Source organism: Siniperca chuatsi, linkage group LG14 (genome assembly GCF_020085105.1).
Source record: "Siniperca chuatsi isolate FFG_IHB_CAS linkage group LG14, ASM2008510v1, whole genome shotgun sequence".
NCBI classification, from domain to species: domain Eukaryota; kingdom Metazoa; phylum Chordata; class Actinopteri; order Centrarchiformes; family Sinipercidae; genus Siniperca; species Siniperca chuatsi.
This window is the reverse complement of record NC_058055.1, coordinates 8973348-8988363: the sequence shown is the minus strand read 5'-3', so window position 1 is coordinate 8988363 and position 15016 is coordinate 8973348. Positions and strand designations below refer to the sequence as shown.

Here is a 15016-nt window from a genome sequence, read left to right as displayed (position 1 = left end):
AAAGGATTCACTTGTTGCTGTATAAATAAAATTTAAAATTTGCATGCATGCAATGCCATGTACTGTACCTTTCGGGCTGGATGAATATAATGCTAAGTAGTGTAGTTTTAGAAGAAAAGGACATGAATCATGTCATAGTACGCAGTGTTTCAAAAATTCAACAGTTTTCATAAAAAACACAATATAAGAAATAATCATAGTTTGGCTTTTATTACTGCACAGTTGGTGTGTGCATGACCTCTTTATTAAGTAGTGCTATAGTAATGCCAGGTAGAGGCAGTGTTAATCCAATCAATTAGACTTAATTATCCACCTTTACCCCCAATTTTTCACAGAAATTCAACATAAGTAGTTTAAAACAGGGATTTTCACAAAATGCATGATGAGAGCACACATGCATCTATTTTATCCTGAGAAAAATTCTATGGATGGATACAATGGATTTCATATGTGATACCTTTGGGAATTTTATCATTGTGATGTATGGTCTTCATATGGAAACCACTTTCACATTCATTATCATATCACACACATACCACACACATAGATTCATGACTTGACAAGGTAATCCCACCTATGGAATAGGTTGTTGTGTATGTTTATGTACTGTTAATAAGTGTGCGTGTAAGCATGCATTTATGCCTGAGGTCACAAGTGACAGTGTGCAAGTAACAAGTTTGTGCAGTGTGTATGGAGATGCATAAAGTATGTGTGTAATGCATTGCCTACTTGCCTATTTGGACCTTGAGAGATGTGATTGTTGAGACTGCACTGAAGTAATGCTGTTTTTATTCCATAAACACAGGACTTTGTGGAAGTTCACAGACATGTTCAAGAGAGAGAAATTATTGATGTTAAGGAGAAATTGTCTTACAAGATAAAATGCATGCATGGTATTTGAATCTCTTTCCAAAAGATAAAACATTCTTGTACTCAAATATTTCTCATTGGGACCTAACAAAATCCTGAAACATATGGATTCCTCTCAGCACCCACTCAGCTGTGTGCTTTGCTGGTGTATTTCTTTTCTTCTTTCAGGGAAAATCTTTACATCTCTGGTGTGTGAGAAAAGAGAGGTAGAGAGTGAGCGAGAGATAGAGGATATATATGCTTAAGGGAAGAACTAGGAATTTCCCTCATTATGCTTTCCCTCAGTGTCTTCATCCCTTCTTCATCCCTTAATACCCGAAGCTCTGACCTTGGCTTTAAACCTGAACACCACATATTTTAGTATCCACTTTCTTTCTTTCTTTTCCTTCCTTCCTTCCTCCTCTCTTTACTGTTTATGTCCATTAATAGTCTAGCCCTCAGAGAGGTTCTGTCTGCACACAGGCCATTATTACAGATGAAGAGGCAAAGTGATTTCCATGTAAATGGTGTCAGAATGTCATTTTCAAGTGAAGCTGCTGAGAAAATGAATTTCTGAAGATGAGAGAGATTACCAAGGGGCAATGACACCTGGATTGCATTCTCACAGATTCCCCATGCAGCTCTTGTATAGTGGTCCATCCATAAAAATAGCTTTGTTTGGCTTCCTGACTGTGTAGATGCTGAAGTGTCAGCCAGCCCAACCAAAGAAGGAAACAAAGAACAAAGGAAAAGGGACTCAAATATTACCATATAAATGTATGGTAATATAACCATTGGTCATTTTTTGATATGAAAAATTAAACTCAGTATGTGTGTGTGTGTGTGTGTGTGTGTGTGTGTGACAGAGAGCAATCTTAAGGACAGAATTTGTTTCCTCATCAACGTACAGTATAGTCAAAGTTTAATGATTAATTGGTGAGGGTACAAGGTGTCCAGGATAAATATATTATATTTGAATCTCAGTCAACCTCAGGGCTGACCATTGGTCTGTGACAGGTTCACCATACAGCTAAAGAAACAAATATTAAGACCCAGACCAATAATGGAACAGGGCAAAGAGAGGCTAGGACCAAGGATCAACAGGTTTCTTAGACCTCAGCCCAAATCTCTTTCTTTTCTCTTTTTCTAACAGAGAGAAGACACATCAGGAAAATGCCCTTTGCCAACACTTTCACAGAGGTTAGTACAGTATGAGCAGTATAAATGAAATTAACTGGCGCATTTATCTTGAAATTTGTATCTCTGTATAAATATGTAAGTAATATGTGGAGGTGCTCTCTGCATTTATCTACTTCATTGCCTTTTATAAATCATGCTATTTATGTCCTTAGAAGGTCATGGGTGATGGAAGAAAGATGATTAAGGATTGATTTTGGAGAGGAATATGAGGTATATTTCAAGATATACTAAGTTACTGAGAACACCCAAACTCCCCAAATGCCCCCCACCCAATTGAAATAGTAATTATCTTACGTTGTGATTGTCCTATGTTTTCTGAAAACTCACTAGCATCAGTAATGACCTTTTCCTTCATTTAATAGCTTTAAATAAATAAATTAGATTGTGCAAATGGGAAAATACAGTCACTGAATAACACTGATACCACAAGGTTTTGTAAATGTACAGCTATCATTCGTGGGGCGTATGCGGTATTGTATTCTGTAAGAGTAAGTTATTGCAGTAACCATGACGATGAGTTAAATTAATAATCAAGGCAAGGATGAGAACATACATGTCAAAGGTGACAAAGAGCAGAAATAAATGTAATAAAATGAAACCTAATGTTTCATTGTTTAAATGCTGAGGAGCCAACAACGGAAAGAGTGAAAGGGAAGGCCACAGAATGGGAGGTAACTGTTGTTTGATTCATAACAAAGCATTTAAGAGATATCCTGCATCCTCCAAATACAAAACATATTTTTTTTATGATTGGCTGTCACATACTGTCCGTCTTTGTGTATATCACCCCCGGTTCAAACCGCAAGTGACTTGGTCATTCTGACCAGTTAAGTGGCATTCTTGCTAGAGAAGACCACGTTTCCTCTTGAGATGATTATCTTTCCGATTTCACACTCACAAGTCTGCTCCTGTCAGCATGATAGATGACTATGATATTGACTTGAGGTTAATTCAAAACTGCACTGCTGAGTTAGATAAAGGATTGCGATAAGAGTGCTGTTGATAAGAGTGCAGTTGAAAAGAAAATTGTCTTGGGTCACATACCCTGATGCCCCTCTAATGCAGCATAAGACTCTTTACATTTCCCCATCTTTTTTTCTGCAGAAGAATTATAGGTAAGAATACGTAAAAGCCAAAGAGCAAAATGTTCATCTTTATAGATTTATAAATGCTCTTAACCTCACTGATGTGTGTTTTTGGGGTCTACAGTATAGTGTGCAGGTCTTAGGCTGGCATTAATACCTCTGATTTACTGTCAGTTATGAATTAAACAATGACTCTGGAGATGAATATGCCTGAACATAGACTGATCTTTCCATTAGTACAAGAGAAATTAGTAGACAGGCTTTTTAATGTTTTTCATGACAACAGGAATGAAACTAAACTTGTGCTGTTTGGCTGAACTGAATGTAATACAAAATTAAAGTGTATTTACCTGATTTGTGTAATGCACTGAGCCCATCACACTGCTGCATGGTAGATTGAATCGAATAAATAGCTGCTGAGCAATGTTGCGGATCAATTCTCCTTTTGTTACACACATCATTACACAGAAGAAGATGTGCTCATCCGTCATTGTGGACATTGTTTTCAATAAAAAAAATCAATTATTGTAAAAAAAACTATTCATTTGATGTGAGCACAATAAATAATAATAAAAAAATACACAGAGAAGTGTATGAGGAGTGGGAGAAAGGGCGGAGTTCCACAAACATGCAAGTCAGGTGGACTGAAAAATAAAAAAAATTCTATTGGTGTAAATGTGTTAGTCTTTGCTATCTCTATGATGAATTGGGTGTTTTCTTGCCTTGTGGCCTATGCATGCTAAGGTTCCAGCACCCCCACTGTGTATGTCTGAATAGGAATAAGCAGGAAGCAAAAATAAATTTCACTCAGTGAAAGAGACAGAGGCAGGCTGGTTTTGCTGCAGGGAACATAGACCCTGTGGGATGGTTTTCTGCAGATTGTGAACCCATATTGCAACAACATACACCACGATTCTCTACCCATTGGTGCAGGTAGCTTGAGCTGTGATGCATCATTTGGAAAACAATCAAATCAATCAATCATATATATGTACACTGGACTCCAAATTGTGTCAAACCATTGGTAATAACACCAGCTTTACCTGTACACTTAGTGAAAGCATTCAGAATAATCTTCAACATGCTACATATTAATATGTGTAGTCCATGATGCCCCCAATGACTAAAAAAGGACTACCTGGAAAATGAGAAAAACAATGTTTTCTTGTTTTTTAATACTCTGAGAAAATAAAATCAAAATGATAATTTTATTGTTGAAATTCACCATTTTCTATGTCCTTGAGTGTGTGAGGTGTCAGGCTTAATCCGTTAGAGTAAATTGTCTGAGTGCAGCCTTAGGACCCTGAGGATATTGGACCTAGGTTGCTGCAGAGGTAGGTTTGTGATTTGTATGCACCCCATCTGATAGCCTCTCCTGGATCGCAGATGGATTATTTAGGCTTTTCCTTCGGCATAGACTCCTTCTTTTGATTTGTTCTCCTTTTTTAGAGGTCCACGTTGTGTCTTCATTTTTCTTTCTGTTTCTGCTTTCATTGTTGGGTACTTGGATGCCTCATAAACACACACTGGCAGAGATTTGGCTTTACCGGAGAAAATGGAACAGTAATGCTGTAGGAATAACCTGGAGGGGTAAGTTGTAAAGTTGTACTCATTCATATTAGTGAGGATTGGTTAGCATGTTTAGTAATTTCACTATTGTGAGTGCACATGTTTTTTGGCATAGGTGACTTCAGAGGGAATTGAGTCCTTTCCCTGCCCATTGATTCATACAGGAGCAGATGCTGTCCACGTGCTGTGGTGCTGAAAGTTATTTGTGGCTAACACAAATTTGTAGTGAATCAATATTTGTATTCTGATGATTGCATGTTGCCAAACATACAATAATTGCGGAGTATACCTCCAATTCTTTAACATTTAGTCTATTTCATAAAATGATCATACAATGATCATTGTATTAAAGGTTAAAAACTAAATAATAACTTAATTTCACTGTAACATCTTAAAGAATAAAAGCTCAGTCAAACATGACATGCATATACTGAATTACATATACTAAGATTATTATTATTATTTTAAAGATAGGTAAAATACCTCACAGTTTGGATTTCTACAAAATCAAAGTCTTCAGCTTTTTCTTTCTCTATGGTCTCTGCTTTTTGTATTTCTCTGGCTTCTGGTTCTGAAAATCCTTCAGTGGATTTGAAAACCCTGAAGGGATTAAGCTATGGATGTGTAACAGTTGCTAGAATTACATTCAAACAAACCCAAACACATATCTTAAAGGATCACTTCATCTGGTGGATTTAGTTTATTTGGCTTTACTGTCAACTCAAAAAAACCTTCATTGTAAATAAGACATTGCCCTTAAATGACTTGTTTGACGAAATAAAGGGAAGGTATGAAGTTTTCTTCTTAGCAAACGGTGAGGAGGTATGATGAGCACTCGACAGTACTGCACTGTGAAAGACAGCATTGACTGAAAAGTCACTTGAGTTGAGTCAGTGGATTCATTCCCATGTGTGGGCATTTGAGTGGTCATCAACATGTTCTCCTTTTCTTAACACCTGAATTCTTTATCAAATGTTTATACTGATATTAATATACCATGCCAAACACACTGTATATTTTCTTCATTATATGCAGATAGAAAGTTCAAATGCAGCAAACAGCATGTTTAGTTGTCTAGGGTCTTGATGCTGACATACTGTAACAGGGTCATTCATCCTCTGGGGCCAAAGGTCTCTGCTCCTTGTGGCTAGTCCATGGGATCATCTGTTACTCCTCATGCTAGTTTTTCTCCTCCACAATGCCTACTCAGCCGACTATGACTTGTTACTGTGAGCCCTGACAGAGCTCCAGACATTGCCTCTCATACTTTTAATATCCTTTGTCTTGTTGTGATAGCTCCCGTAATGCATTATAGTGGCAGTGATGAAAGCCCGTATTTGTCTCCCCATCCATTTCCCCAAAAGACACAGCCATATGTCAGCGATAACTGCCAGGTGTTGATAAGAACTCTTCAGTCTTACCCTGAGGAGACAATGAGCCTTGTGTAATGTTAAAGTATGTGACATATGACTTTACTTGATTGACAGTAATAAATGCAGGTGGTTTGTGTGTTGTGTGTATATCTGGCTAGCTCAATAGCACAAACCTCTTCCACCACATATCTCCCAGTGTGGCCTTGATTTAGACTCCATTTCTTGTGCGGAAAATAGTCAGTGAATCATACTTCCTGGTTATGCTTTCACTCAGCACCCCGGAGGTTTTGTACAACAAATCTGAGATTACAATGTACATAGAGATGTATACAGATTTAAATATGTTTGGCCTGAAACATGACCATGTATGAAAATAGCCAATACAATATTACACTTACAGTGCTGTGACATGAAGCATGTACAAATCCTAACTAATATAGTTTAAAAAGTATGTGGGGAAATACAATAGGCATGTTAGTATTATATTTCTGCAAATGCTACAGGTGCATTGAAATATGTCTGCTTTTCCTTGCAATTTGCATCCAAAGTAAATACAGTATGTCCATTGAATTTAAGTATACATAGCATACCTGGTATAACATTTTGCATTGCACGTATCTGTCTCTATGATTGCAGGGGATTGAATTTCGGAGGAAGGAAAGATGGGGGGAGAGAGAGCTGATTCTCTTCATGCTCCAGTGCTCTCTACAGTATGTGATCTTTCTGCTGTGATATAGGGGAAGCTCCTGTTCTGTGTTATTGACAATATGTTAGATGGTAAACTGTGATTATTCCCTAGTAGTAGAGGAAGGAAGGGGAAATCAGCAGTCCAGTCTCCTTTGATCTGCAGACTCTCCCCATTAGCTCAGAGCCTGTGCAGATGACTATAACAGATATTTTATTGTCATTTCTTTCAGTGCGGGCAACCTTGCGTGTGTTGAGTGTCGGTGCATGCAGGTGTGCATGTTTGTCCAGTCACGAGGACAGCACCTACTGTATATGACACAGTATGATGTACTCACAGGGTGTGTGCACGTTATTTCCATCATACTAATACTAATGAGACCGACACAAAGTTAAATGGAAGAATGCACTATCCACTGAACTTATAGTGTATACAACAAGATATAGCAGAGTAGTGTACTATATGTTGACTACATATACTGCTAATCTTTAAATAGCGCACCCCTGACTTGGTTTTTGTTGTTTTCACTAGATCCATCCCTTTCTTAGTCTTTTCATATCAGGTTTTAGATGTCCTGGTGTGAAAGCAACATTTTTCCACTGGAGTAATCAGCATATTACACACATACACTTAGGTGCCTTTTCTGTTTCACTCTATTTTTTTCCTCCCACTGGCATATTGTTAAATTACATCTTGGATTTATTATGTTTTCCCCTCTACACCCACTTTCTGCCATTCTCCTTTCTGTATTCCCCATAAGATATTTTAGATAAAACTAAACAATGCAATGTTATTATTACACCCACATTTAATATTCAGCGCTCTACAAAATGCAATCTTCCTTGCCCATTATGTTAGTAATATATCTATGTGTAGATGTTTGTAACAGCAGATTTCAATATGAATGTTATTCATATTGAAAATTATATTACTATGTAATATGATTGTTTCTGGCTTTCATAGCTTTTGAAACATCAGCATTTTTACTAGATTGGCCAAATACTGTAAAATCTCTAGTAGAGGTTATTTTACTAATAAATCACAATAGAATAGTTTGATGTTTTTACTGTTGTGTCGTACACACAAATATGCCAAGCCCGCATTGACTTATAAGATTCCACAAATGATTATAAACCCAATCCAGAATAAAGAACATACAATAGGACCAAATGATACTACTAAATGTATAACAGTCTATACAGCTATAGATGCCAACGTCACCATGCTCACAATGACAATGCTATTATGCTGATGTTTAGCATGTATAATGTTTACCATGTTCACCATCTTAGTTTAGTATGCTAGCATGCTAACATTTGCTAATTAGCATTAAACACACAGTACAGCTGAGGTTGATAGGAATGTCTGTTTATTTATTTTTTTTTGCCATATCATGAAAGATTGATAGGGGTGCACGGTGGCAGAGCGGCTACAGCTCCTGCCTCCCAATAAGGAGATCGTGGGTTCGTGGGTTCGATTCCCGGACCGGACCAACATCACACAATCTCTCTGGGTGGAGTCTGCATGTCCTCCCCGTGTTACCGTGGGTTCTCTCCGGGTTCTCCGGCTTCCTCCCACCGTCCAAAGACATGCATGTGTAGGTTAATTGATAACTCTAAATTGCCCGTATTGAATGAATGTGTGAGTGAATGGTTGTCTGTCCTTGTCTGTGTCTGTGTTCGCCCTGCGACGAGGTTGGTGTCCAGGGTGTGCCCTGCCTAAGGCCCGAAGTCACTGGGATAGGCTCCAGTCACCGCGACCCCTAACGGGGACCAAGCGGTAGAAAATGGATGGATGGATGGATGGATGAAAGATTGATGACAAAACCAAACCCAACACATTGAACATGTACAGTAACTGCTTCTCCCATTTCAAATACAGAAAAGGTAGTTGCTTTAATTTTCACAAACATACAACATATCACTAGTTAGTAGATTAATCTCAATCACAAAAACATCACTGTGTGCACAGTACATTTACTTTTTTGCTCAAGTTTTTGGCATATTTACAGTGTTGGCTGTTGGTGTACATTTCTCAGAACAATTAAAGTGGTGCATGGAGTCGGTGGCCACAGGGTGCCAAGACATCCCAGGAATCTGGCTGTCCATCAGACAGCCAGGATGAGTTGCAAAGCTGTTTGTACCACAGATGGCTGATCAGTACAACTGACTTCCTATTTCTCTCGCCTGGCGCTGTCACTGTGTCTCATCACCATTCCCACTTGAGAGAAAGGGTGTGTGTATGTGTGTGTGTGTGACGGGGGTTAGATTGGAATGTGCAGCAGGTAAATGTGAGTATGTTTGTATGGTGTTTGACTTGGATTTTGTATGAGCCCATGCGATTTTGATGCACAAACACACTTTTGCACAAAGCACATAGTGAGCTGTTTGAGATGTACTGTAGAAGCTCACTCGCATGTTGGAATATGATAGGAAAAGCAACAGTGAAATCATAGTAATCTAACATCATAGCATTCCCTTGCTTTGTGTGGATTGGATAAGACTAAAACAGACAGACTCAGAGTTTGGCTGCGTGCTGGGGGGGTTTCAGAGGAAAGTCCATCTGTCTTCCTCTCTTCTTTATAGTGGAATTTCACACAGGAACATGTTTGTACATAGTGCTGGCCATCAGGGTAGATGGTGGACAAGAAGCTTGTGTGATTTCACTTTATGAGAGAAATTGTATATATATATTTTTTAACCATAATAGGACTTTATTATTCTAATAATAGTGTAATAAATGTCTAATGTCATTTAATGTTATTATAATGTTATTTTTCTTCCATACTGCAACATTCACTATAGAATGACACAAAAATGTGTTAGATGCACTGTAACTCATTTACAAAAATTTTCAACTTTCTAGTCAAAATAATAGAAGCATGAAGCCAAAATAAAAGCAATGATTGTTGCTATCTGACTAACTTTGGAGCACAGCGTTGATCTCTTTATTCCTTCAGCATGTCTCAAGTTCAGTTCACATGTTTCAACCACAGTGTATGTGATGTCCCAATACGTTTTAATAATAAAGTTTCACCTGTCTCTTGGTTCCAGGTTTATTAAGGCCTTCTTAAAGGCAGGCTGGGCCATTAGGGACCATGCTGGCTGTACAATCACCCATCACATTCCTTCTCATCATCAGTCAGCTCTGTGTCAACCAGCTGCAGCAGGGCCACGCCTTGGATATTTCATCAGGTGAGAATCTCTTCACTGACCAGACAACATCAAGAGTACTATTTCTTGATGTGTTGTATTCATTTATTGTTCTTTTAAGATGAGAGTGTTTAGAGGACTTTAATCTGTCATTGAATCATACTTTATAAAAGAATTGCATTAACTCTGAATACCTGATGACAAGGTATAGTCTAGAGATGTTTCAAGGGGCCATTCAGATGCCAGCTTTGGGTCTGTATGGATGAGAGAAGAATGAAGAAAGAAAAATATATCTACCAATACTAGTTCAACAGAACTTCAGCACCTCATAAGTGCACTTATGCCTCCCTCTTGTGGCTGAAAACTTTAAGACACAGAACTCAGGATATGTAGTTTTTGTGAAATGTCCATAAAACAGGGCATCCCCAACATGCTTTTTGCCTTTAGTTGAGCAAATTTTTTTTGTACTTCTGAAATGTTTACATTTGCAACTATACAAACTTGTTGTAAATTTTTGGCATTCCACTGGACATATTGATAACAGTACAGTACAGTTATTATTTCATAGTTCTATATGGCTTTAATTTTTTTTAAAACCTGCACTCCAACAGAACAATAACAAAAAAAATTAGATACAAGCTTTTATTACTGCTTATTGGCTTTAAATCCAATGACGTGATGAAGTGGTGGCACCCTCTGATGGTGTAATTTTAGTTTAATATCCTTGACTATAAGCAATAGACACAGCCATTTATGAATATTATGCATAATTCACATCTTTCAGACTGTGTTCATCAATGATATGAGAATCTGAGTACTCTAAACTGTGCAAAAGGTTTATTGGTTGCTCAGCTAAATTTCCATTAGCAGTCTGTAGTTTCAAATGTGTGTTGATTTAGTTTCTGCTTACACAGAAGATATATTCCTCTTGCGACCAAGATGTTAATGTGTTCATACAGTTCACCTTTCTGTGACTGCATGATTAAATTTGATTACTCCTCACATTGTTGGCGCTCCTAAAATGTGCTTCCAGAGCAAAATGTATTCATCTAGTGGCAAGGGAAATCTCTCTTTACCTTCATGTATTTATAAAACAATCACAAACTAACTTCCACTTGATGAGTCATCATCTGAATCAAATTGAATAAAGTCAATTTTTTTTACAATGTCAAAAAAAGTTCATAAAAGTGCTTTGTTGACACAACGGGTAGTCATACACTGGAGAGTAATAGATTGTTTTCTGGCAACTTACGTAACCAGTTATGTCATTGTGACTGCTGCCATTTTGCAACAATTTTCAGCATCTGTAGGAATGCTATATTTCATCCATTTAAAATGAAATACAAGTTTGCAGGACATGGGTGTATTGTTTTGTGTTTGTTACTCTATTCCACCACTCTCTTGATATGGAACACATTTGCTAAACATGAATAAATAAATACAAGGAAAATCCTGGAAAATATTCTTCTTTTGTCTAAGTGGTTTTAAAGGATACTGTAATTTAATGACACTAAGAGGAAAGAAACATTCAAAATAAGACCTCTTCTTTGTTCAGCCTATTTCTCCTAGACATAACTGAGCTCAATTTAACATCAATATGAGATTTTGACCATTTTCTCATACTCCTTCTAATTCAGCTCCTGAGAAACAGCCTTCCTTTTGTCTCAGCCTGATCCTAATTTAAGATCGTAAAATGCTCTTTTCTCTCTCTCACTGCTCTTTATTTGTCTGAAATAATCATAATAATCTTGAGATAACAGTAAGATCCAAAAGAAAACTTGATTGGCTTATAAATGAGCTTGCATAGTATCAGAAATTTATCTCAGTGATCAGATTTAAGTCTCAACTCTGTATATTTGATCTGTTCTCAGAGTTGTCTCACTTCTATAAAAAAAGAGTCAAAACAAGATCTACATATAACCATCAGTTTCTCATTGATTTGTCACAAATACATTTCAAATGCCTTCTAAACAAGAGCATTATTTGTAGAGCAGATGACCTGCTGGGTCTGCTGGTGGCGCTAGAGGGTCACCAAAATTGCCAGGGCTCATGCCAACATGAATGTTGTCACAAAATTTAATGGCGATCCAACAAATATATTTAGAAATGTGTCGCTTTGGACCTAGCTGCTGACAGACTGACAGATCTTTCACTTTTCACTTCACAGAAGAAGGAGCTGAAAGCCTTAATCACATTGATTCACTCTTAACATTTTCCAGTAATAAACATGAATATCCATTTGATCGTAATTACCAGATTTATATAATATATACAATAAACAAAAAAAAAGGTTTAAACCTTGAAACCTTGGACCTAATAGTAGTATAGGAAGGTTACCATACAAGCAGGTCTGTTGTAGACTAAAATGCCCCTTTTATTCAGCATATATAAAAGTTCAGCAGCATTCATCCATCAGTGAGATTTATTGACTTAGTTCCCTGTTCATGGTTAAACTCAGGCCAGGAAAAAAGACGTGCATGTTGCACATGGATAAGTTAAGCAATTTTGTACATTTCCTTTCTAATTGTATTACCCACTGTCATTGTCCCCATGCAAACAGATACAGATAAACACAGAGGGAACCGTGAGGTCATCACCCAAACACCTACATCTGAACCAGCATCTGAACAAGACAACATCCTTGGATACAAAGGTATGGTCCAAGTGCTAAATATGATTTGGGTAATTCCGGGTTGATAAGAAACAATCATACTTCCCTTTAACAACCCAATGAAGAGCTATGATGTGTTGATGAAGTTTAGATCTTACTGCCTAGCGCTCTACACAACATGTCCCTATTATTCTTCAGTCTCTTGTCATACACCATGTTGTTGTTACTGCAGCCTATACTTGTGTTAATCTAGCAGTAGGTGTTATCAATCAAAAGTGTACTCTTGCACCCTCTCAAAGTCAAAGAATATACTTGCATGTTACTTACAGCAGATTAGTCAGAATAATATATCTGTTTTATCCAATTATTTGTTCTAGTTCTAGGCTGTCTACTTGTGCCTTCGTTTTTTTCTTGTAAAAACAGCTTTGAAGAAATGTCTGAAATAAGCCTTGACAAAGCCAGCAGTCAGTAAAGTGGTGCTCCAGGATGTGCTGATTCTGTATTTGTCCTTAGAAAGATACAGTGTTGATCCCAATTCCCAGGAAAAGGACTACGTTTCCTTTCGCTGACAAGGACTCTAATACCACTTAATGCCAGTTCAGCAGCTGTAGACCTTAAGTGCTGTGTCCAAAGCCAACACAGTTCAATCCCCTCTCCTTTTTCTTTGACATTTTATGTTAAGGGCTCTGACATGAGATGTAGTGGGATAGAACAAAGCTAAACGTTCTAAAGGAGTTCCTCTCTACCTATAGCCTCTATGGTTTTGGAAGATGACAAAATCCAACTTATATGCTACACAGTTTTTGCTGACAGCTGGAGTAAATTTAAGTTAACATGAGGAAGAAAATGAGATGCTAAAATAATTATGTTTTTGTTTTATCTTTAATGGGCACCATACAAATGTTCGTTTTTTCCTTTTAAAGAATCTAAATTGGAGCTTTTACTGGCTTCCATCTGATGTACTTTATGTGGAGCTAATGGTTGGAAGAGGGATTCTTTAGCTGTCTGTTTCCTCTCTCAGATAAGAAGCCTATTTTTTTTTCATACCTAAAGTCTTTGTGGCCCAGCAGGGAAAAAAAAGATGACAGTGAGATTGTGAGAAGTTGAAAGGATGCTCAAGTCTTAACGACTGATAAGACCATCCGGGTGGCTGCCAGTTTGCCAATTTGGAGGGAGATGGAGAAGAGCAGAGGCATGGCTATTGCATCAGCTTTTCCTACTGTGTTGCGGATGGTGAACGCGAAGGCTGTCTCTCATGTCGCTTCCACACTTTGTATGACCCTGAGCAACTGTAATGATGTGCAGTGAGAGGTGCTGACAAATAGGCAAAGATATAAACGAGTGGAGGCAAACGAAAGAGCTGTCACAGATAATAGGAAATAGGGAGAGTGGAGAATCAGCATGCAAAATAAAAGCTGGAATGGGGAAAATAATGTAGTCAAAGGCACAGCTAATGGAAGTGATGTGTTACATACACAACTATCCGTACATGCATCCACATAGCTCATACAGTCCACTTGCTCGAGTCATAAAAACCTGCATTTCTGCTATCAGTTATGGTACGAAAAACCTGTCTGTATTTTTCATGGACAAAACAATCAACAGTCACTAATAGAGGATTAGCTGAGGCCAAGTTTGTTGCTCTTTAGAGATTCCAAATTATTTATTCCTTCATAAATATTTTTTGGATTTGGCTTTGTGCTTTTTAGAGATATTTTCTCCCCTGGCTCAGAACCAACTGGAGAGCTACTTTGGAGTGAAAGAAATAAATAAAAATAGGTCTCTGTGCCTGGCACTGTTGCCTTGAAATCCTTGCCATTTTATGTGCTGTGTTGCCATGAAGACGTGCATGTCTTTGTGTCCATTTTTCACCATCTGTTCCTGGAAAAATTGCTGTTGGAGATGCTTTGGATTGTGACCAATTGTAAAATGCACAATAGAATTCACAAACCCTGCATTTAGCTGTGTGCACTGCACCTGTTGTTGAGGCCGCACATGCATAAAACACTCTACATAAAGCTCCACTGTTGAAACTCTATCCTCTCATTATTTGTGCCTTAGCCCTACTGTAATGAGGTGAATAATAGGGGAAATGGCAAGAAATATAGCATATATACATTTCAGTGCCATTGTGTTGCTGCAAACATGTTGAATAGGGTATGGCAAGAAGGCAAAGAGAGGAGAGTGGTAGGTCTTCTTGAATAGGAAAAAAATAGAGCCAATGTTTTATAAAGGCAGGAATGTGCTTGTGGTGAGACTGTAATTTCTCATATTTTACTGGTTGTTTACCAACTGTGATGGCTCCACTTATAAGAGCAAGCTCCATTCAGCAGAGCCACCAGTGGTCCACAATGGGCAATTAAAGGATTTGAGGCAAGAGGTCAGGGAGGGCTGAGTAAGTAAACTTTGTTCAGTCTAAATGTGACTTGAAAGATCATAAGCATCACTGCTTTTTCTGTGGCGTGTGAGTGAGACAGAGATTGACTTTTGTC

General features: G+C 37.8%; 1 protein-coding gene across 3 annotated transcripts in view; it reads left to right on the top strand.

The window, feature by feature from the left end:
- The first annotated feature begins 4576 nt into the window (after positions 1 to 4576).
- The window catches only part of LOC122888546 (roundabout homolog 1-like), an 84114-nt gene continuing 73674 nt past the window's right edge, over positions 4577 to 15016 (top strand). For all 3 annotated transcript variants that reach the window (XM_044223134.1, XM_044223138.1, XM_044223133.1), the window contains exons 1-3: positions 4577 to 4724; positions 9815 to 9955; positions 12474 to 12566. In XM_044223134.1, coding sequence (XP_044079069.1) covers positions 9859 to 9955; positions 12474 to 12566 — 190 coding nt within the window. In that variant the 5' untranslated portion in view covers positions 4577 to 4724; positions 9815 to 9858. The remainder of the gene's footprint in view (positions 4725 to 9814; positions 9956 to 12473; positions 12567 to 15016) is intronic.